The sequence below is a fragment of the Plodia interpunctella genome, chromosome 20 (assembly GCF_027563975.2).
Source record: "Plodia interpunctella isolate USDA-ARS_2022_Savannah chromosome 20, ilPloInte3.2, whole genome shotgun sequence".
In the NCBI taxonomy this organism is placed as follows: domain Eukaryota; kingdom Metazoa; phylum Arthropoda; class Insecta; order Lepidoptera; family Pyralidae; genus Plodia; species Plodia interpunctella.
The window spans coordinates 4,240,232-4,264,808 of NC_071313.1; the positions used below are offsets into that span (position 1 = coordinate 4,240,232).

The 24,577-nt window shown below is 33.3% G+C and overlaps 1 protein-coding gene across 2 annotated transcripts in view; it reads right to left on the bottom strand.

Annotated features, from left to right (window-relative positions):
* Positions 1–24,577, bottom strand: part of Sox102F — a 234,207-nt gene that overhangs the window by 12,608 nt on the left and 197,022 nt on the right. For both annotated transcript variants that reach the window (XM_053760217.2, XM_053760216.1), the window contains one exon: positions 897–1,067. In XM_053760217.2, coding sequence (XP_053616192.1) covers positions 897–1,067 — 171 coding nt within the window. The remainder of the gene's footprint in view (positions 1–896; positions 1,068–24,577) is intronic.

Genomic DNA, 24,577 nt, shown 5'->3' on the forward strand with positions numbered 1-24,577 from the left:
TATAATATTAGGATACCACTCATATTATATGATAATCGTTGGCTTGCCAAGACAATTTGTCAGTAACGTACACTATCTCTTTTAAATACAACTAATTTCTATATATCTGACAAGGACGGATGGTATTTCTGTCTTTATTAAATAATATGTGGCGTTTAGAAAGAAAACATTCAATGTGGTGGGATATGTTGATATAATGGCTGTTGTAATACCTATGTGAACGGGTTAGCAGCTGCATATTATAAAAATAGTAATTGTATAATGTTATCAATTGACAGAATATTTTTTGTAAATAATAATTGTGTTTACTCGTATCGCTTTAAATGTCAAAAGATGCCAATTTAGATGTAGGTACAAATTTTATTATATTTTGTATTAAAATAAACGTATCCTAACTATACTTTTAGAAGAAAAATCTGTGGACAAATAAAATGTTTTTTTTTTAAAATTTAGTGTTTAGATACTGTAAAACAGAAAATGTATGTGGTACCTAGTCATAGACATTCTTTCTTATATTGCTGACACTTGTGTCACACTAATTTTATTTGAAAGTCACTTAAAGGCATCTGAATGACTTTTAGGCAGTCGACCTACTGCCAAGTGACAAGTCGTCACATACACACTAGTGAACTATATTGTTAGTCAGTGTGCCATAGATTCCTGTTTTTCTTCATTGGAAGCAAATGTTGATCAATCCTATGAAAATTAAGTAATAGGTGTATGTACAGTGCTGTTGACTGTACATACACCTACATCAAGTTACCCTGCATAAACCTCTATGGCGCGGTAATAGCGGCGAGTTTGCAATGAATTTGGGTAGGTTGATGTGCTGTTGACTGTACTGTCTCCGAAGATGCTCTTATATCTATTCGTGTTGTAAAAGTTGAAATAGTTACATTTTGTGGTGCTTGTTGTGGTTGGGGTCTCATTTGTTCCAATAGGGGCAACAAGGCGAGTGGCGGCCCGGGGTACAGCCCGTGCTGGCCCCGCCGCACCATCTCCTGTCGTCGAAGGTGCTCCTGTTGTAATCTCTGGAGCTCCAACTCCGCCGTCACATTGCCGAGACTCTGCAAGCAAAAGTGAGATTGTAATCTTTGTTTGTAAACTATCCCGAGAGTTTGTAATTTGTCGAGAAATTGTTAACCTTGGTAGGTTGCAATCAAATTAATTTTAAGTGGTAGTTCTACAGTAAGGTCATTTTCTAAAAATTAGTTGTGCTAAAATGATTTTTCAGTTTCTGTTATTAAATATGTCAAGGTGTTGTCAGGCTGATATGCGTCCTAATGGCTACTATGGATGCCGAGAACCGCGCGAAGTGAAGAAGAAAAAGTAGGAAAAAGAACTGGGTTCCTATGCTTCACGATTAAGGAAGAAACCTAAGAAGATCTGGTAATCAAATTACCTATTGAGAATATAAATAACATGTAAGTTTGTACACGATGAAAAAATAATATAATTTCACTTTTTTATCGTACTCTAACTCCAATACGTAATAGCTAATAAATTAGCCATTAGTCATTTATGTAGGTATATAATTAAGTATTTCTATTAAAAGTCACCCTTTATTTAGATACCGTTTTAATGATAGTTCGTTAAAAAATACCATTTGCGTGATAAAATAAACAATTTAGCACGCAAATTGTAATTAAGCTTCTATAAAAAGTTTTCTTCTATACTTAAGCATTCTTACAAAACGAAAGGCCGATCAGCTGATGCGCACCCAACGTAAGGGTAACACATGTGTTATGTTTAATATATTTATAATAGGGCTGAATTCTTGTTGATTAAAATAATTCTGATTTATCTGCTAGTATATTAAACGGAGAACATAATGGCAAACCACTCCATTGAACCTGCAATGAAACAAGTGTGTTTCATTCCATAACCTTCGACCATGTAAAAAAGATAATGTAACTGTAAATACATCTGTAATTGTTAATACAGAACATGTAAACGGAATATTTTACGCGAACGAGGTCTCACAAACTCGGTCGTAATAAATAGGTGTAAGATAATGAGAATGATTTCAGAAACAAAAGAACGTTGCGGTAACAACCAGTTCCGAAACTGCAGCGCTTTCGGCAATCGCTAACTGAAGTACAAAGTAAGGAGCATACAGAAGTTGCAAAGTTAAAACTTTGTAAAATGTCAGTGTACTGAAAATGTTGCAAATTCAGTGTTTCTTAGCAGAAAGATCCAGGGTGTAATAAACAATTTACTAAATTGAAATGATGAGTCGAAACAAAATTGTATTCGAGCGGGAATCGAATCCATCCATGCAATACTATTAATATAAAAAAGCAATTTTCTTTCCGCTGATTTTTATTATATGTTGTATACAAATCTCACTGCAAATTTTGAATGACGCCACATTCAGCAGATTAGCCAAGTCGATACGCTAAGAAGAAGACATAAACTGTAACTTGTTAATGTGTTGACGATTATTCTATATATTTCTGTAGTATTGGCGAATCTTAATTTTAGGTGACGTATTTGCATACGCATTTTATTTCATGAGGGTCTATGACCGCGAAACACATTTACTGCTCATTCAAGTTAAAACCACGACAAGAAGACAAGTAAAATTGCGCACAAATCAACAAAACGAACACTCACTAAATCTCAACGGTAATAAAGCAAATGCCGCAAAAAACGATGCCGATTAATTACTCATGACGAATGCTATATACATTTTATCAGGTCTTCATTAAGATCTTATTGAATTGTTAATGGTTGACTCGAGCAAGACGTTATAAGGTGATGAAAATGAAACAACTCGACGAGACGGCTTTCCGGACGACCGAATCTGTTCTGATGCAAATATGAAAAGAGATCGTTTTAAAATTTCTTTACTGCACAAATGTGCGGCTGACAGTGAAGTATTTAAGTGAATCACGAGCGGCGGAGATGAAAAAGAAAAAGCGCTAATGGAAGACAAAAGCGAACACATAAATAAGCGTGACATAATCGCGGAATGAATAAAAAATCTGGCTGTTATAGGTATACCCCATACCGCCGCGCCACCGCTAAACGACCAAGTTTTTCCATCGCCCTGACAAATTGCCGTCATAACCGAACGGATTAAACTTTTTATTAAAAACAACAAACTGAGCATAATGTATGGGCGTAATCGGCAAGGGACAGATGTTCCCGAATAACGTACGCGATTTATCTAATGTAAAAAGACTTTTATTTAATAGCTCTGCGGAGATGTCCTAGCAATTGGCGCTTATATTTTACAGCCGACCGTCGTTTTGGCATTTCGACCGCGTTTTGATAGCATTATTAATATTACAGATGATGTAAAAATGTGATTTTTGATAGAAGAGACCAGCTGCTATGTTCCAATTTATTGTTGTATTGCAGGTGGGACAAGCCATCGGAACATGGAAATATCTAGTCGTACAGGGATGATGAAGCGGTTATCTTACGACAATGGAAGCTTTGCCAATAGAAACAGTTGGGTGTGATTTGGCGACGACATGCTGCGCACGCGCCGATGCCCGATCAATAAATATGGACGGTATAAATAGCTTCACCTGTCAATTCTCCTTGGCTCTAAGACAATCCAGAACTCGCGTTAGTTATAAAGATTTCGAAATTGACAAAAAATTAATTCAACGAAATATTGTAAATCTCAGTTAAGCCGTTATCAAAAGGGTCCAATGTCCTAATTCCGGTGATTAAGATGAAAAGCATGGGATAGTTGACATCAAAAACCCAAAGAATATAGATTAGACAAAGAGATCAGAAATGACGACCGGACATACCATGACATAATTTATACAGCCGGCGCCGATATCAAATGGTTGACGAACAGACGATTATAGCCCTTCTTCGGTGGGCTTAAGATTCAAGAATTAAGAGGAGATTAGGCGAAAATGCGACAGTGTAATGAAACAGACGTCACATTGACGTAAGAGATGCAAGATCTTGGGTGAAATCATAATATTTGCTGTCAACTGGACACGTTCTCATTCTGGATAGATTATTCTGGTCATAGATTCGGGATTTGTGTTATATTCGAATTATTTAGCGATAAACTGTGTTCCTGTTTATGTTAGCAGGTGCAGTTTTAAAATAAAATACAGCATTTTGTCTGTGGTCAGTGATGTTTACCTACTTATAAATATACACACATGATCATTGAATTTGCTAATTTTGGCTACAGTAGGTATGTTAGTTTTGCAATAGCTTTCTTCAGGGAGTAGTTCAAGGTAGCTTATTATTATATTGTTAAGTCAGTAAATGTGGATTTTATTATAAAGAAATGAAACCAATATACAAAAATCCTAACTAATATTATAAATGCTTCATCTATTCGACCAATCTTCTTGAAAGTTTGTATACATACAGTCTGAAGCAAGAAGAAGGACGTGGGGTACGTAGGGACGTCATCCCGGACAAATAACTGATACTTTAATTTACGTGGAGGAAGCCGCGGGCGAAAGATGCTGCATCTATTGCTAATTTTAGACTACAAATTAACAATCTCTAATATCGCATCCAGCTTTTTTCTCGCTTAATCCATTACCCACTATAAAACTGTGAGTGTAGATGTAAAGTGGTGATAATTTGAATAATGCCGTACAAAAAGGGAGTACAATCGGCAGACAGGGCTTCCACAAAGGGTATTACGATGCGATGACATATCAGAATGAATCGCTAATGTGCAGCTCTGGACAAGAAAGTAATGGAGCAGTTCAAGGTTATTGAAAACTTATAAAGGTTTATTTGACACGTTACTTATTTGAATGATATTGTTGATTTTGACGACTTCCTTCACCAGGTTTGGACCTATAGGTAGTTTGTTTAGATGTTTGCAAAGATATACTATCGTGACTTGTCTTTTTGTTGAAATTACACTCCTTATAAATTAATCCTATACAACCTAAACAAACAAGGTGTATATCCTTTTGATAATTTCATGATGAATTGTTTGAAACAGCGCGACAGAAAATTTAAATACTCCTTTTTTAATTAACAATATTATATTAAAAACAGAAAGTCGACTCTACAACTTTTTTGTTCTAGTTTAAATGTGTTTTAATATCGACAACAGATTGCACAATAATGCTTTGAATTAATTATTACATCGCTGAGTTGCAATAACATAACTAGTTTTGGTCCGACTTGACCTGAAGACTGATCGGCGGATAAATCCGAAGATTAGTTTCACTATCAATTATATTAAGGTAAGTTTTTTATACAGGTGCAATTTGGCATTTTTATATTTATATTGGATTTGAATGATCATCATAATAAATCTACACATAGTATAATAAAATTGTGAGCTATATCCGTACATAAGAGATATTAAAGAAAAATAATTATGGGGGTCTTTATGGGACTTATAGAAGCCAAAACAATTTTTTTTTAAATCATTGTCTATCTGTATGTTTGTTTCCAAAAACTACTGGGTGGAATTGGATGCGGTGTACACAGTTACTTGTATAGCGGATAGTCTAACTTAAAAACAGGTATAAGTTTCATCGTGATATTCGTGATTACCTCTTCACGCATTATCTACTGGACCAATTGTTATGAAATTTGGTACACGGGTAGAATACAACCTGGAATACCATATAGGATAGGTACTTTGTATTCCGAAATTCCCACGAAAGCGAGGTCCCGGGTCGCGGCTAGTCTATAATAAAAACGAGCAAACGAAACGTGGTATGTTTCTTAATACCCGAGATATTGACAATAATAAATAATAAACGCACGAAAAAATTCCAATAAAAAAAAATCAAATTAAGCCATACTCATAGTCAGAGCACAAACCAAACCCAACTGACAACAATAATATTTGTTTGTAAAAACATTTCGACGGCCAATTATTCTGTCAAACCGATCGGGCGACTTGTCGCTCGACCGGCCCCAGGGGTTCAGTTATCAAGGTTTTTATCCACTTATTGTGATGGGCCATGAGTTGCAATCCGCCGATCGTATCTCGCCATCGGTGCAGTGATTATGCATTTTGCGAACCGCCATCTTTTTTTTGGTGTTTGTTATGATTTAACGGAGATAAGAGTGCCATGGTGTGTGGAGATATCAACTCGTATTACAATGATTTTTTGTTTACCAAGAACTTAAATGAACACACACATTTACTGAAAAAAGAAAACAATAAATGTTTAACCTAAAAAGTTATTATTACCATGTAGTTTGTTTTTAAACTAGTAGAAGAAACTAAAATTAAAGTCCTGAAGCTCAGTTTGTAACTCAATAATTACATTCATTACAAATCAACAATCAATTTCACTCTCCAGAAACATGACAAGGAATAAGTAGTACCTACTTCCTATTCGAAAAAAGAATTAAGATCGGCACGTGCCGCTCCGCAGTTGACAGAAATCTCCACTAATATGGAAACCGCAGGGGCGCCAACGTTCTCGCGATTGTCTTGCTCAATTTTGTGATTAACTATTATTCGAATGTTTGTTGTGAGGCCTACTTTGAATTTAGAACTGTTTATTGATTTCCAGTCTCTTGCAATTTTATTAGATTAATTCCTGAATAATCTGAAAATTGTAACCTAAAATATCAAGATGTAACAAATTTTACGTAGGCTGTTTTTATTTTATTAAACTTCACGATTTTTCTTTTGACATTTTATTAAATCTGCACTTAGAGAGTAATTTTGATTGATTTTACGAAATAAAGAATAGTTACCATATTTGGGATTTAATTTAAATCTATGCTTATATCTATAGCATACACCAACCTACCTAGGTATCTATAAATATAAGTATATATACTAGTAGTACTAAATAGGTCACTTACCTATTTACCTAGAATCAGGTAAGATATATGGACACAAACTTATAGATATATTCTTAGGCTTAGTAAACCAAATAAAAAACAAATGACATTACTATCTAAATATAGGAAAGAAGCTAAATAAAGTCGTGTTATTTCTAATAATCCGACGCTTAACAACGACGAAACATTTCAAAGGAAAATTGTAAATAAATCATGAATTAGGATCTCCACATCATAGGGCTACCGTTTTAGACAAGTTTTTTTATATATGTAAGTCAATAACAAAGCAGTTTAGACATCCGGACTTTGAGAAGGGAGCTAAGGATAATTCGGAACACGTTTTGGTGGAATTCTTTGGGGAACAGTTGCGTTGATTCTGAATTTAAAAAAGGACCGCTATTTTAATGCATGTTTTTATTAAAATTAGCATGACGTTGACAACATCTTATTATTCTTAAAGACAGTTAGATAATTAGAGATATTTTTTCCTTGATTGGTTTTAGGTATATTTTCCATATTCCGAAATATTATGCTTATGTAGTTTAGCTACAAAAAGATTAAGATTTTGTACAGAAAATTATATATATAATAAGTCTAAAAAATCTTTCAAGATTGAACATTGTAACGAAGAAAATGTATGCAGTAAAACACTAAATTAATCATTGTAATTAGTCATAACTTTTTCTTTTCATAAAGCGAACTTTACTCAGTGAATGTAATAATGATGTAAAATATATAAAAGTAACCCGTGCGGAAATTATTAAACCCTCATACAATTCAAAAACTTCAAGTATCAAAGCATATCAAAATATAAACAAAGAAGGCCCAATCCCTCGGGGTGCCCCCCTCGCTCAAACGGCAACCCTCCCCCACTCCAAGCCCCTTTCTCGCCTGTCTTGCCTCCTTACGTTGCTCGTCCCACTCGAAATTTCTTTTATTCCATGCCCACTCCTGTTTATTTTTGTTTTCCGTTAGCCGGCGCAAATAATTGCATGGAATTTCAGAGATACACCATTTTGTACTGCGGCAAGCTAATTTTACTATTTTCGATAGGAAATAATAAACCAATAGAAGATCTCGGAATGTTATGTATATGACTTTTATTATTTGAAAGCAGATTGTTACATGATCTAAAATATATGACCGACCTTAAAGTCTATGAATAAAGTAACAACTAGGATTATGTAACCTATATTTTTTTTCTTTCTGCTTAAGCGAAACGAGCACGAATAAATCAGGATAAAAATAAATCAGGTAATAAAAATTGAGTTTATCTCAGGAATTTGTACAAATTCTTAATTTAATTATTAAAAACCATGTCATGACAACATTTAACTAAAATCTTTGATAATCTTCCACTATATACGTTTGGAGATGTCATATCCATAACAATCTAACAGAGATCAAAGATGACCTTTTGTAAGCTGTAAAGTTCGCGACGAGTTGTCATTATACCACATTCAGTTCTATAATTTATATATTATGTATTATCAAATATGAGTGCTACTGAAATTCTTTAGTTGATACACAACTTTTTTACAAAAAAGTTAGTTTGGGCTTCGAGGATGAAAGGCATAAGGAGAAAATTAATACGATTAGAACAGTGGATGTCACACAATAACTGAAAACATGAAGAAATTATGACGGCTGGCATAAATATAAAAATATTCCCCCTTTGCCAAAGCCGAAGTGCGAAGCCACAGAAGAAAAGATTAATAAAGCTTAGCGCACACTTGTCGCGCCCACCTGTCTTTTGTGGCTAATGGACGCGACCCTAATCTCTCGGGAATAAGAAAATGTAGTTTCTCCGAAACTATAGGGATTGTCGCATTATTTTTCCTTTGAACATTATAACTTCATATAAATATATCGTCTATATAGATGAATCCTACTTTTCAGATGCCAAGACCAAGTAGTTATATAATTTTTGCCAAAAAGTCAAATGCGATGCGCCAGAAGTTACTAGAACCGTCAAGAATCCGAAAAATTAAAGTTACATTCAGTTGGACCGGTTCTTACTGGATTTTACTGGATATAATTGGAGGAGACTCGAGCTAACCGGGCGGATGGTAACAAGCGGGTATCCGGTAAAATGCGATCCGGGTAAAATGCGGTGTATCCGGGTAAAAGCAAGATGCGGGTAACGAGACGTGAAAGTCTGTAATGAGGATGCACCGGAGCAACAGTGGAGGGCGCTTTGTGGCCAACGTTGGCTGTTGGACCAATGTTTGCTGAAATATGGAATAAGATAATTATGAGATTGCTCATATTTAGGAACTGAATTTTGGTAATAAGTAAACGCTTTTGAAACGTCATTTCTTTTTATTATTTTTATAAAATGTAACTATTTTTATCTTTACGTTATTTCATAATTACATAATTTGTTTGAGAATGTTGACGTTACTGACGAAACTGGGTGTAAGTATGTTGTTCTTGTCATATCCAACGAACAAGTTCTCGTAAACGAATGAAACTGTAACATTTTACTTTTATGATAAAAGTATTTTTATTAAATAAATAATGTATAACTAGTGAAGTATCTCTTTAGATTGAAATGTAAACATGTAATCGTTTTAGATTTTCTCTCTTTAGTTCTCATTCAAGAAAATATAAATATGTTGAAAAAATTGTGGACAATATAAATAAATCAGTGAAGCATAGTTTTGTATACATCTACCTCGATACATTTTTGTATTCATATACAAAAACGTATCGAGGTAGATATATACATTGCAAATAAGAAAATCTAGGTTTTTAAGATGAGAGGATACTTTAATAGGAAATAATAAACCAATAGAAGATCTCGGAATGTTCTGTATATGACTTTTATTATTCTTTAATAATGGTAAAGATCATTCTTTAATAATGGTACAAAATCATTTGAAAATTTATTAAATTTTATATTTTTTTATCTAGTCCCCAAGTAGCAACGGTTCTTTGTAATATTTGAATAACATAGAGAACACCAAAATGCGTAGTCTCAAAAATGAATAAATCAAATGCCTGATTAGACCCACAATAAATATTAATAGGTTACATGATTTGACACAAATATTTGGAAGTTAAAAATTGTAAAATGGTTAACCATTTGAGAGATCTTTTCTTTTATCAAAAGAGTTTAGTTCCATCGTCGCGGCCATCGCTGTTTTGATAAACAATGTAAGGAGTGGTGAAGACTGACACGCATCAGTCTGGACTCTTGATAAATCGAATCAATGTTCTTTTTTTTTAAGTGAACGAATGATTTTGTGCCAGGATTAGTCTAAAAATAATGGGTTTTAGAATGGTTTTAGAGTTTTCAAATATTATAGGTATTTGAGTGGTAGTGGCCATAGTAATGTGCTGTGAAATTAGTGAATATAATCGCGTCATTTTTGGTTTGTGTAAATATTTTTTCCATATATATGTTTCTTTTCATGACGATAGAATCTTTATTTGGCATATCTTAGTTAATACGTGCTATTGATATTTTAAAGTAGGTACAAATAGTATTAAATTACTGTTGAAAATATATTAGTGGCTAAAAAATGGGATCTGACTCCGACACTACGCTTTAACTAAAGATTTCAATGTCTTCCGGAATAAGTCTAATTATAATTTGATGTATTCCTATGTGTCAAACTGGTCTTAAGATATGCGACAGACGTCATAGACAAAACATGACGTCTGTCTAGATGCGACTAGATACAATTATAGAACCGAATGTGTGTTAATCTCTCTCTATAAACACTTTAATTGAACATTTGTCATGAAGTATTTTGGTTAAATAAAATAACTACAACAATGTTTGTGACTGCTATTATTCTTTCTCATGACGGCTTTGTTTATGTTGCAAATAATTTATATTTATTCAAAATTTCGATTATTTTTTTAAGTATTCATGTTCCAAAAAAAATAATTCGTAACATTTTCTTCTTCGTAACAAAATTATTTATGTGTTTCCATTTTTGATGTGAAGATAAAAATAATCACCAAAATAATTTTACGTTAACACAGAAAATTCCTTATTAAACACTTTGAATGTACATAACACAAGCCAGTCTCACAAAGAAGCTCACAACAACCAAATATAAATATTTATTCCACACAATCACGGAATACTAAAAAGTTCGGGAATAGTCTTCGAAATAAAAGTAGCACTTGCCTTTAACGTAAACAGCGCGGTCTTTATAATGTACCCACTGACGGTATTACAATAAATGTTCGTACTGGCCACTTAATAAAATAACAAACATCGAATGCTGTTCGTTCAATGTTAAACAGAACACCCGATCTAAATAGTTTTTTAAACAGTGGCCTTTGTCTATTTAACAAATGAACAACATTACATAATCAGATATTTGAATTTTAGAACTTTTACGTTTTTACATATTCTTGGCATGGTGCGGTTACCAAACATAGATACTGCTTGTCAAATTTGTGGGTGGGTGAATGTTAGGTATAACCTGTTGGTGGTTATTGGTACGACAGCGCCATCTAGTTATTAAACTATATAACTATAATTGAAGTCACCAAGTGGTAAATATTTCGTTTGAACCGTCATTAACATATAGGAGAAGTTTTTAAGTACTTCATTATTCTGCCTGTTACTAGTAAGTAGTTACTGAACAGTTAATAAGCAATTTTAAAGTAATTATTTTTTAAATGTCAAATAATCTTACCAAATTTTAGAGACTTATACCCAAGTGAATTGATTCGATATTTTTGGGCTCCGTTGTTCACCTCGGCATCAATATATCCGGCTTTCAACAGTATGAAATATTAATATACAGTACTGTATCAATTAGATATAATGGTAATATTAAGCGAGAATTCCTGAAGCACAATATATAATTTAGCGTCGACAACGCAAAACGTCTTATATCCCGCCGACACCGAATTAAATACCAATAAACAGCGAGATTTGTCGTCGAACCAACGACAAGGAATTGAAACAAAATGGCCGGTGTCATTTTAAAAAAATACCCTTTCTTCCGTCCGTTCGAATTTTAATAACATCTTCGTTTTCTTTATTAGTTCTTTTGATATCTCTTTTAAGCTGGCCTGAGTTTATTACTAGTCAGATCAGGAATTTCAATCTCACATCCTGAGTTCACGCCTTTGATGTAGTCGGTGGATTCTGCTGAGCTATTATCATCTCTATTACAAACAAATAAGGTGCATTTCATGATAGGCCGAAGTTTCCGATCGCGATTCTTCCGTTCAACTTTACGATGGACGTCCATTGTATCTCATCAATACTTTGCTTCTGCGAAAATTTTCTATTTGTAGATGGGGAGCTATTTGCATTTTCATTATTTGGAGTATTTTAAATTTTGACCTTCTATTTTCAAATATGAAGTTCTTTATTAAACACTTATTAACGTCAACTTTTTTAATTTACCTATGTTTTGTAGCTTACTTAAAACTATGTGTAGGTAATATTTTCATTTTGGATAGCATTTTGACCGGACAATATAAAGATAAAAATTCGAAAACCATAAATATAAAGTGCTTCGTAAAAAAAGGTAATTTTACAAAAATCTCGGTGCGCCAATCCAACTCACACTTGATTGTTTTTTTTTTTAATTTTTCGATAAAATAGTTGATAATAACACGTCGAATTTTCAGAGATGGGTTTACGCGAAGAATATATTTTCCCAGTTTCTTCCCTACCTATACATGGGTTTGAGCTGGACAGTGTGGGAAGTAAAAACAAGTGTTTGTTTTTTTTTGCCGATACAATAATTGTGTAAAGAGTATGTCACAATGTTCCAAACCCCCAAATTCAAATGGTAGGGTAATGCGAGGACGGTACGACAAAGGTAACGTCCGCTTTATGTTTGTTTACTGGAAGCCCTTTTGCTGACCGTTTTGCGGATAATCGGCAATGTTTATACCGTTGGCAAAACAAGAAGGTTTTGTAAGTTAAATTAAACATACACCTTATAAACCAAGACATATTTAAATGAGTCTTTTTAGCCTATTTAAATACCACAGAAACACGGGCCTTAAATTTTGGGAATTTTAAGGGCACAAGTTTATTAACTTTAGATTTTTTTAAAACTCGAACTGTTTATGAAGTTCTAACTGTTTTTGAAACTAACGTAAAAATTATTTAAATGTGAATTGCTTACAGAAAAAAAACATAAATAACATCATGGTATAATATATATAGTATCATTATTTTGTATGAAACACAAACAATAGTAAGTACCTAAATATTGTTTAATACGTTTTTGTTTTGCTATCTCTACACGCCCGGTAATATTGAGAAGTGCTCTGACAAAACTCCCGCATTTCAATGAACCGTGCTCTATCCTACATAAAACAGATTCAGTATTCTCAATTCCATTAAAAACAAGCCGAACATAATCAAAATCACGACAAGATACAATTTCAAAGACAACACGTCATTACCGAAGAAGATCAAAAGGAAAAATTCTAAAAAAGAAAAAAAGCCAAATTAATATTTTCTTGATCCAGCACCGCACAAAAGCGAAGATTCTTTGATAGACGTACACAATAATTATGCAAGTGGTCAGCGAAAATTCAATAGGACCCTTTTAATCTTTATGATACTTCCCTATATGTTTTCAGGGGTGAGGGTGGCGAAGTGAATATTAAAATAATCATTTTAATGATTAAAATTTAACCTGAACAACCACGTTATTAGAGGATACCTTTAGTCACACGTCTTTTTTTACATACTTATGACACTTACAGGAATTTCGAACAGAATCAATCTGACCTACCCGATTGAGTAATAGCCCCGAGCATCTGATAATGATATGCACCTATTACGATTATTATGTGGAAAATGACTGCTTAAATAAAAGCATTTTTATTTTGAATTCTAAAAACATTCGCAAAACAAACAAATTATATTACTGGCTGAATACAAAACAAATAAACACGCTTGCCTAATTTCCCGAAGCAGCTTATCGGTACAATCAACGTCAGAATTCGGATTTCGAACGCCTTTGATTCTCAAACGATTACGTACCAAACGCTAATAAAGTCGCCATTTTATATTGACCCCACCCTCATCGGATTCGGATTTGAAATCTCAAAATATAAGAAAGATGGAGGCATGAGATATCGGAGACCAAGTTAAATGAACGTCTTAAAAACAAGCAAAGAAAGTCAACAGACAAGTCAAATTTTAAACATGGAATTTGTTGAGAGTTAGGATTCTCGAGCTTCGTGATTTGTCGAACATTGTTTGCATATATAGGTACCTACTTGTAATCGAAATTTAGAAGAAGCTAAATTCATTAAATATTGAGAATATTTTACAAATAATTGACTACTTACCTACACATTTATTTACTAATTACTAGTGATACACATACCTAAAGCAAACAAACATACTTACCTAAAATTCTTGAATGTTAAATTAGCTACCTATGTATTTTATGGCTTTTAAAATTTAGAGTTTTGGTAAAAGAAAACACAGCCATAGTAAATTTATCGATGTGTCAATAAATTTACTATTACATAGATAAAAAAGAATTTACCATATTCTGAATATTAATGTTTCACGCTTGTAAATAATGTTAACCTAACATCTAATCCATAATATATGTCGTACAAGATACATATTTTATTAATCAATACATTTACTTTTGAAATTTCGCTAATATACGTGTATTAGTTTTAAAAACAAACCGCGATATCATAGAAAAAAAACCAAACGTTTGACAAAATCAGCCCCAACAAAAGTAAACAGAACTTAACCATTCCTTCTCGTGGGCACAGATGAAAAACACAGGCAAACGAGACGTTCGAAATTCAAAATTAACAAAACAGATTACATTTGCTGTTTTCAAAGCGTTCGGGGTGGGCGTTGTTTGCCGCCGATTCTTCCCATTTGCGAAACCGCGCGGCTGGATAACTGAACTGGAAAATTCCTTTTTCGAAATTGGTGGCGGTTTCTATGGCCTTGCAATAAGTATTTGTGTTTTCTGTTGTCAAGACTAAAAATATAAGTAACTAAGAACTAAGATTTACATTTAGAAGCTTATAAGATTTCTATGTAGTTCATCTATTTTTCCCAATTGCTTAATACTTACAGGTATTAAACGCGCACGTACGTTATATACTTCGAACATTACATAAAATTAGTTATTTATCAAAATTATTTTCACGGAGATAGTTTCAAACTTGCTAATCCGTATATTTAACTCAGTACTTAAATATTTCTTTTGAACAAAAAGAGACAACATTTCCTTCAATAATTTATAATCTGTTTTTTCAAATAAAGACATTTTGATTAATTTTGATTAGGTACTTAATTACATACTTAAAATAAAATGAAACAAAATTTTAAGTTTTTAGAAACACAATCCACACCTTATCTAATTCATCTATAGCACACAAGGCCAATTAAACAAAATACCTGAACAAACCTAGGGGAGGAACATTATTATGAATCAGCGAATATTAAGCCATTATGTATCAGGGGCTGCCTTATTTGAATAAGCACAAATTGTCAAAGAGATTTTATCTGTTTAAACAAAGACGTTTTCTGTTAGCTTCTGCCCCTGTTTAGAGGGTGCCTGTTTAATGGAATCGACTAATACAGTTGATGATGTCGATTTTAAGCCCCTTAGTAATAAACACGACACAGATTTGTCCCGCTTTAATGTCCGTCGTTGGCTATTGTGCGAGAAAGACAAAAGATGTAGCGATTATGAAACTGCGGTAGGATTTAACGCTTAATCTTCTTTGTGGCAGAGGTTATTAGTCGGAGGGACATTAAATGCAATGCTAGGCGTGATTTTGCGACACGAGCCAAAGTTGTTAATAAGATAAATAGTTCAAAGAGGTTCCTGCTTTACAATTATTATTGTCTGTCTCAAATATCTACGAATTTCTATCGCATAATAAGTATAGGACAATTTAGGTATGTAATACTGAAAGGTACACAGGGCATTATGACATGTAAGAATATTACTTGATACATATCCTTTGACTCGGAATAATCTACATTATTTGTAAGATTTTAATTTCCTTCAGTGAAAAATCTTCAAGTTTTTTAAAGTTTTAATCGATAAATTACTTACACTGAAATACTTATTCCATATCCTCGTTAACATTCTCTAAAAGCACTAGAAATACAAAATGTATTGTACCAACCCATCGTTGCCAAACAATTGTAAACTCAACGATCATCAATCCCAATTAAACTAGCATAAATCACCCTAACGTGAGAAAAATCAAACCAGCGACGTCCAATCACCACACGATTGCCCACAAAGGGCCTTTCCATGCCCCTACTTTTTTTAACAAGCATTTTGTCTCCCTCTACGTCATCGCGGTTAGATAGCGGGATTTTTGCGTCATTAGGAACACCGCCGCGTCATCCTGACACGATTTGTCTATGGTTATCTCAGATTTTTTGCCGCGAACGCGTGGTCTACCGCACACGTACAATATGCGTAAAATTTTTGCCGGCTAATGTGTTGGAAGAAACTTTGAACCGATAAGCACTGAAAGCAAATGCTGGCTTGTGTTTTTGTACATAAATATCGTCAATAACGTCTTATGTTATAGATTTATCGCGTCATATAAAAAAATATTTTTCTCATTCCAGAGAAAATAAGGGCAAAAAATATTGATAAAATTGAACTTTTGGTAAAAATAACTTATCCTTGATTATAAATAATAATTTATTTTGAAATAAAATTGCTTCATCGTGGTTTTCTCAGGTTCTTAATACATTTATAGCGTTCCATGCCCACATCTTTCCGTTTGAATTAACTCGCTAATTTTTATAAGTACCTAGTAGATTATATATCAGAATATGTGAATCTAGAATAGTAGGTAAATACATTCTGTTTTAATGTGAATGCTATTATGTTTGCTTCCCTAGCTATAACGCCTGGAAGACTACTTTTCTTCTCCACTTCGCAACATAACTGACATTATAATATCTAATAACTAACATGACGAAATACGTGTATCCTCAATAGTACTTAAAATTCTAACATCGTACTTGAATGTGATTAACATAAACTACTAACGAAACCCCATCGTATGAAAATAAAAACATGACTTTGACTATTATACCCAGAAGTTTGCCCGAATGGGTAAACACGGGTACTAAAAAGCACAAGGACGCTTCATACGGCACGCGTCAGGAGCAAACGTGCGGCTTCATACCAAACGACAATCGGCATAATTTTAATTAGAGAAAAATTGCCGCGGCAAAGTGCACAAGGATAGCGTCGGCAATATCATTGTTTGTTTAATTTGTGTTTATTTATTCTGATAGAATTTTAGAATTCGCTACGTCAATTGTACACTTATGACGGGAATCTTAATTTTATATACATCATATGGCAATATGATATTTTCTGTTGCTGCAAGAAGCTTTAGTACTTTCGTCATACTAAAGCTTCTTGCAGCAACAGAAAATGTCATATTCAGTAGTTAGACGTCTGTCATATAGTCATTACATACGAATATTAGACTATATGATGTCTATCATATAGTCTAATATTCGTATGTAATAGTAATTTGATAATAAAAATTTGGAAATCAAAACTAGTCCTTCAATAAACGGTATGAGTAGTCAGTGTCATAACTATGTAGTCAGAAAAAAAACTACTTATACAAATATGTAGTATCATCAAAACGGATACCACCCCACCATGATAGTTTACAAACAAAACGGATATTTTATCTGCCGACCATAAAAACTCATCGGAACAATACTCGAGCAACCCTTTCCGCAAACAATTAGCGCACAAGTGCACTTTTGGAACAACGGCAATACAGCCCTCGGCAGCGCTTGAAACCGCATCGAGCGTAGCTTCCAACTGGCTGCAAAAACATCGTTCCTTTGCCTTTGCCTCCCGCTTGCCGCCCGTGGACTCAACGGAGCGTACTGCGCGACCTTTTGTTTTTCAATTGTGGATCGTGTTCCTTTTTCAAATTCCAATTTATTTTTAATTTTTAATATGGGTTAGCAACTTTTTAACTGCCATTCATATTTAATTTACACAAAAACAGCATTAGATCTTTTTTATAAATGTATTTATAAAACGTTGTATATTACCGAATATTTAATCAGCGATAACAAATGCTTGATCTCAAATAAAGTAAACTTGATATTGTCTAGTAATTATAAGGACAGTACTCGGTAATTCCGAATTCCTTGGGTTTCAAAGATAAGAATCACAGATCAAGTAACCCATTATTTTAATGTCCACGCCTGTTGACGACACATTTTTGGAAGTAGGAGAGCAAGTGTAATAAACAAAATGTATTTTATACCAGCATATGCTGCCTACCTAATTAGTAGTGCGTGTTTTGTCTCTTTTCTCACCTAATAACGCGAGTAACATGATTCTGGGAATTATTATCTTACTAATGTCCCCGGACTAAATGCTAGGTCGTAATTTTGTCAGAGATAAAGTCTTTGATCAACCAATTTAATAAAAATACGAGAACTTTATACACAAAAGTATAAAAAAGTCTTTTTATAATGGGCGATAAAGTAGATGCTACTTTTTGACATTCTTTTTTCATTTTTAAAACCCCATATCGTCACATTTGTGGTTTGGGTTTCAAACCAATTATGTTACATCTTTGAAGGCTGGATTAGTGAAGTTTAAACATGTTTTGGACTAGAACCTACATATATAAATTACTTACATGTCATAACAAATAAATAACAATTGAAAAAATAATATTAAATTCTTATCCTTTCTATATAATGAAAATAAGTAGTAATTGTGTAATTAATTCCTACAATGGGAACGTTAAAAGCCTTTGTGAATATATAAATCCTGCAGTACATTGTAATTATTGGATGAAAGTAACCTGCCTGTATGATAAATGAGGCAAAGACAACCCATCATTGTTCCGCCAATGAAAGAGCTTTTGTCTATGGTCGAGACAAAACCCCAGCTCGTTGTCTATGCCCCGCTCGGCTCACTCCTTTGTCGACCGTCGAGGTGTATTGTCGTGAGTCGCGTCGGCGGAATCATTAAATGTATTTAAAAAGAACAAAACCAACTTGCAAATATTTGCGAAATTCTCACGGCACGAGAGGGCTTGCATAATTTATGTTTCAAAATAAGTAAAGCCGTGTACATATAGTTAGCATGAAGAGACTTGAGTATCCACAAATTATATTCTTGAGTTAAATTTGGAATGCGCGCAAGAGTTAGATTAAAGTAGTGGGTACTTAACTAAAACACTGCTTATAATTTAAAGGTAAATAAAATGAGAATAAGTGCTAGACACTAGCGAAAATACAATGAGGATTTTTGGGGCAAAAACCAATTTAAATAATCGGTATAATAAAAAGTATCTTGGAGAAAGTTTGCATGTATTTTAACAAATAAACAAGAACCATATTACAGTTGTAGATCATGGTAAATTATGTTTAACCCACCCAAAGATCACTACAATATAAGCTAAACAATCTTGCACTACGTGACTTGCAATGCTAAACTCAGAAAGCGCATAACATTGCACAGATGGACAAAGAGCCATTGTGTGTACGCATACGGGAAAATATGTGTTTTGTCATACTATTGTCAACTATTGTTGACGGACAGATGAAAAGGCAAGACCTGAATACGGGCCTGAATGACCATAGATTATGCAAAGCAGACGACGCTTTGTTTTGACGTTTCTGTTTTTGTTTTCAGTTCCCTGGATTATGACGTTTCCTTATTCGAGATCAGTTTAACTCGCCATATTCACACGAACACATGTTAAAGTACTATGTAATTAATGCCAAGACAAAAATAAAAAAGCAAATACGTTGAAAAATTTTGGAATAGCATATAAAAACTAAAACATTAGATTAGATCAAATCGAAACCGAAAGAATTTTCTCTAATTGTAGAATCGTGTTTGATTTAAGAATTCAACAAAAGGCATGTCCAACACTACAGTTTATACCTCATTAACAATTTAAAAACATAATAAATTACGTAAAGACATTTAATCTCTGTACTACAATCGTCAACACGTCTAAAACGGTCTTTAACGTGAGGAATGTGTACACGGCCTATAATGAACACGATTATTAATCAGTCAGATTAAATATTCTAAAAGCAGTTAATATAGCATATTAAGAAACAGTTATTGTGGTCTCTTTAAAATCAGAAGGAGTAAAGAAAAAAGGTAATGACGGCAGTACAGGCGCCGCAAGAAATACTTGAAATTGATTAGATTCCTTACCTTTGATAACATCTCTCCTTTAATTTTATAGACATCATTAATAAGAGTGATGAGATCAATAAATTAAGATTATCTGTATTTACCTCATGAAAACAAACACAAAAAAAACTATTTTGGTTTCGAAAACTTTCCATATTAAATACAATGAAAAATTTGATTACAAGAGAGAAAATCTTGTATTCGAGGAACAGTAGTAGGTACTCTTTAACTTGTATATACAGAATCTCAAGGTGCTATAGCGTTCGCCGATCTATCTATCGATTTAAATAAAAAGTTTCGACTTTGATATTTGCTGATTTAGTAAAAAGTAACACCAATTTTTCTCGAAATTAGTTCGACAGATTGGGAATTGGGCAATCATCAATATATACTTACTAGCTAGCTATTGCTTTATTAACAGAGTTTGACCTTCGAAATTGCAGGTTTTCTTTACTTATTCAATTTCTAATATTGATTTTTATGGGCTCACAAATGAATATTAATAATGTTTGCCCACGATAATTTCATTACCATTGGTTCTCATCCCAGTTGATATAGAATTTATGGCAGTGCATGAAGTGGCTATACACGATTGTCAACTGTCAAGCGTGGGATACGCGCCGACGCGGTGTGAACTGACCATTAGCATTTTTTATTCTTTTATTAACCGATTCCATTTGAATATTTTATCGAACACTTCAAATGGAATCTATATCTATTTTATTATAATATGCTCTATGGTTTCAAATTTTAGGTTTATATTTGTTAACAGGCATATCAAATTTCGTATCTGCTTCGCGTTGAAAACTATTCTGTCACACCAGTAGGTCTTTTATTGTTGAATAAATCCTTCAATAGATTATTGGGTTCCACTATGTTTGTTATTAATATGATAATGCGCATAATAAGACTGGGAGGGTGTAATATCTGTAATTTATTTCAAATTCATTGATTTCACACAGTCCATTGATATCAATAAACGTTAATTTTCTTTATATTATAGAGTACCTATTACGAAACAGAGCCAACATTTTATTTGTTTATTTTGTTATTAGATTTTCAACGAGGCATTTAATGAAAAACTAAAAACTGTCTACTGCTCGTATTTATATTAAATATCTAGTAATATTTTTCCATAGACTCCAAGAACTTTACAATTGTCTGAGGCGAAGAAAATAGTTAAAACAAAACAGAACAAAGCACGGACAAACTAAAGAATGTTTGGCGTTCATTTGTATTTTATTTGTTGACAATTTTCAATAATTTATGGAATAAGCTACGTTTTGATATATAAATTACGACACTATAAAAGTATATTCGTCCAATGTAAAGGCACATTTTGTTAATCATATTTTAAGAAAAAACTGCGGTGAAGTATGTTGCACCGACTCTTCATCTGCACTTTAGAAGTCGACAGTAGAATTTCTATGTAAATTTTTAACTTCAATAAGTGATGTCATTCGAATTTGAATAAAGAAATTGAAAAAAAAAAAATTACAAACTCTCTGACTGGTGTTGTAACTGCACCATGGAATTAGTAGGTACTTTAAATACTTACTAAATCAATACTCAATATTTGATGTCATCCGAAGTTGAATAAATAATTTTGAATTTAGAAAAAAATAACAAACTCACAATGACTTGTGGCCATGTTACTGTTAAGTCGTAATTTTAGACATAATGCGGTAACATACTAATGGCCAGTCTGTTTGTCTGTTTAGATGCAATTAAACGGACTATTAAAAGTGAAGTGATCCCGGGTTGTGGGAAAGAGCTCTAATTATGTTTTGACAACGAACGTTTGTACCGGTTTTATCTGGTTTCAAGTACTGTTTTATAGTTTTTCTCGAGTGCCCGAAAATGCGACATAATGACTTCGGATTTGGTTGAAATTAATTGTGTAGTTTTATCACACTCATCTTAAATGGAGTTTTGTAAAAATGTAGTTATATAATTACATCGCTTTTTTTCTTGTTTTTTTTTTAATTTTTGAGTGCGTTTGACCTTTATCTAGGCTGATGGTAAGCAGAGATGAGGTTTAAGATGTTACACGCAAACTCAAATATTGTCTAATAACTCTTGCCTTGAAGATTCGGGAAATATCGATGCGGGGAGGAAATTCCAGACCTCAACAATTCGCAGAGAAGGAACCAAATCGTGGTGGACGTAATAAATATATTTGTATTTTAATGTCACTTTAAAGTACAAATACCTAAAAATCACGCACTTGACTTTGAACTCAATTATACTCCTCTTACCTGTAAACAAAAGAAATCGTATTTGTAATTTAAAAGTGACGTAAAAATCTGAATAAAAAATGGCAAGCGCTAAAAGGTCACAGTTCCATGAAACAGCGTGTCCGCAAAGTACGTAAACGTCCACTAATGAGCATAATATTCATAATATTGTACAGGCTTAAAAGAGTGTTCTTAGGTCCACATACAGGGTGTCGCTGAAGGAGCAACTCTATTAAATTCTAGCGCTGTGGTGCAAGTGACGAGCGGAGATAAATTGAGGTTATGTAAGAGAGGGGCCAGCGGAGAACCTAATGTGAAAGCAATATTTAAAGTGCTAATATTTCAGCTTCACAGAAGTTTGTGACAATGTTCATAGAGTTTTTAATGAATAATTATAATAACTTCTGACGAAACAACATTTGTTGTTTTAATTATTTTATATATATATCGGTAAAAATGTCTATAATTTTATGTAGCTACACGAAAATATAAATAGATGTGTTTTATTTGAGAAGTAATGTTTAAAATATATAAGATTCAATTATGCGTCACAACAAATCCAATACAATATGATATTAATTTCAAGTTTCATTTGTAGCCACAAAAGACTATATTATTAATTTTTAATTCTAATCAGATTCCGATTTTTTCATAGATCGCTTATCTCCTATGACTTGCGCCAGTATTCTAGCGGTACACTTGCATTACTCGGAAAAGTCTCGCGTGTGTTGCCCTCTGAATGCACAAAGACGAATAATAATCATAAGGCCGTAGCAATTAAAAAATTTAAGGCACTTTAGTAGACGCTGCCTATTTCACCTTTTTCACAGAATCGCTAAGAAATTTCCTTAAAGTAATTTATTTTAAGATTTTGAAGATACTACATACAATCAAATCATAATGGTTTTTAATTTAGATGGTGTTGGAAACCTTTACATTTCCGCTTGAATACATTAACAACACTGTCAAACTGATATACTGGAACTAATTTAGTTTTTTTATACTAATCAAGATTTACTATAATGTGTCTTTAGGGGCCAACCGGGAACATGCTAACGTTCGCCCATTCGTCCGCTTTCGACAGTTTATCGCTTGTTCGGCCGTCGACAAGCGAAATGGCGACGCGAGCGCAATAACACAGCACCCTGTGGACAGATTTGTGTGTACACCTATTTAGGTGACATCGAAAACTATGTTCGCGACTCACACAATAAAATTTTATTACTTATTTTCCCCCGCCATTAACATTTTTACTCTATTTCTAGATAAGTAAACGTAAAAACGAATGTGAACATTAACACTCAATTAAATGCGAATCACATTTGCATAAATTGAGTTAAAAAATATAGAATTCGAAATTCAAATAGCTTTCTTTATCTATGTATGATGTAGGTAATCGTGGGCGTAAACGTAGTATCCAATTTAAAGTATAACATTATTATTTACCACTCAATTAAACAAATATTAGGGTCTTAAAAATATTACCTATTCGAAATTCAAACACTTTCTTTATCCAAACAAGACGTCATAGACTTCACACAGCTCTATTCGGAATACGAATAAACATAGATTAGTAAACAACAACAGAAGTGTCAGTTCGCGGAATCGTACAAAGAATAAAGCGATAGGCGTTTCGCAACGGAATGATGGTGTACCGGGAAACAAGTTACGATCGCATCTAGACGGATACGAGTATCCCTCCCTCTTTATTATTCCAATAACAATCCGTAATGAGTGCTCTGGTCAAACGTAAATAGCGACTTCATACATTTGAATGATGCCAATGTAAACTCTGTTCTATGCGTACTCTATGTTATAGGGTTGGCTTTTCCAAATTTTGCATTTTAATTTTCATATAATCTGTTCTCATTTCTGTAAACATATTCATCCCCATCACGAACATAAATTTTTTACACATTATCCTTAAATTGTTGTGGAAATTACATTTTGTATATCGTAAAAATGCAAGAAATTGTCCTAAGTTATTTACTGGCAACAAAAAAATATAAACACAATTTTTTTTCTATCGCATACGTTTTTAAATACATTCAAGAATAGATTTAATACTGTCTCATGTTTTTATTCTTGTTTTGCAATACCTAAAATAAACACAATGTTCTAAATATAAATACAAATTTTGTTCCAAAGTTAGATAAGTTATTATCTAAATACTTCCGTACCTTTATGATCTGTGGCAGCCCTAGCCGGCGAGATCAAAGAGCAACCTCGCGCCTCACGTTTACATTGTAATCCTGTTCTCGCGTCTGTTCGTCTGTTTACAACACTAGACTACTGACCTGACGTTACTGTTACTATATTATCTATGGATCTGTCGCGCGGCACGGCTATCGCTATCATAGACTAGGATCATCCCACTTCTCACCTTGTTATGTGAGAAGTGGATAATGAGTC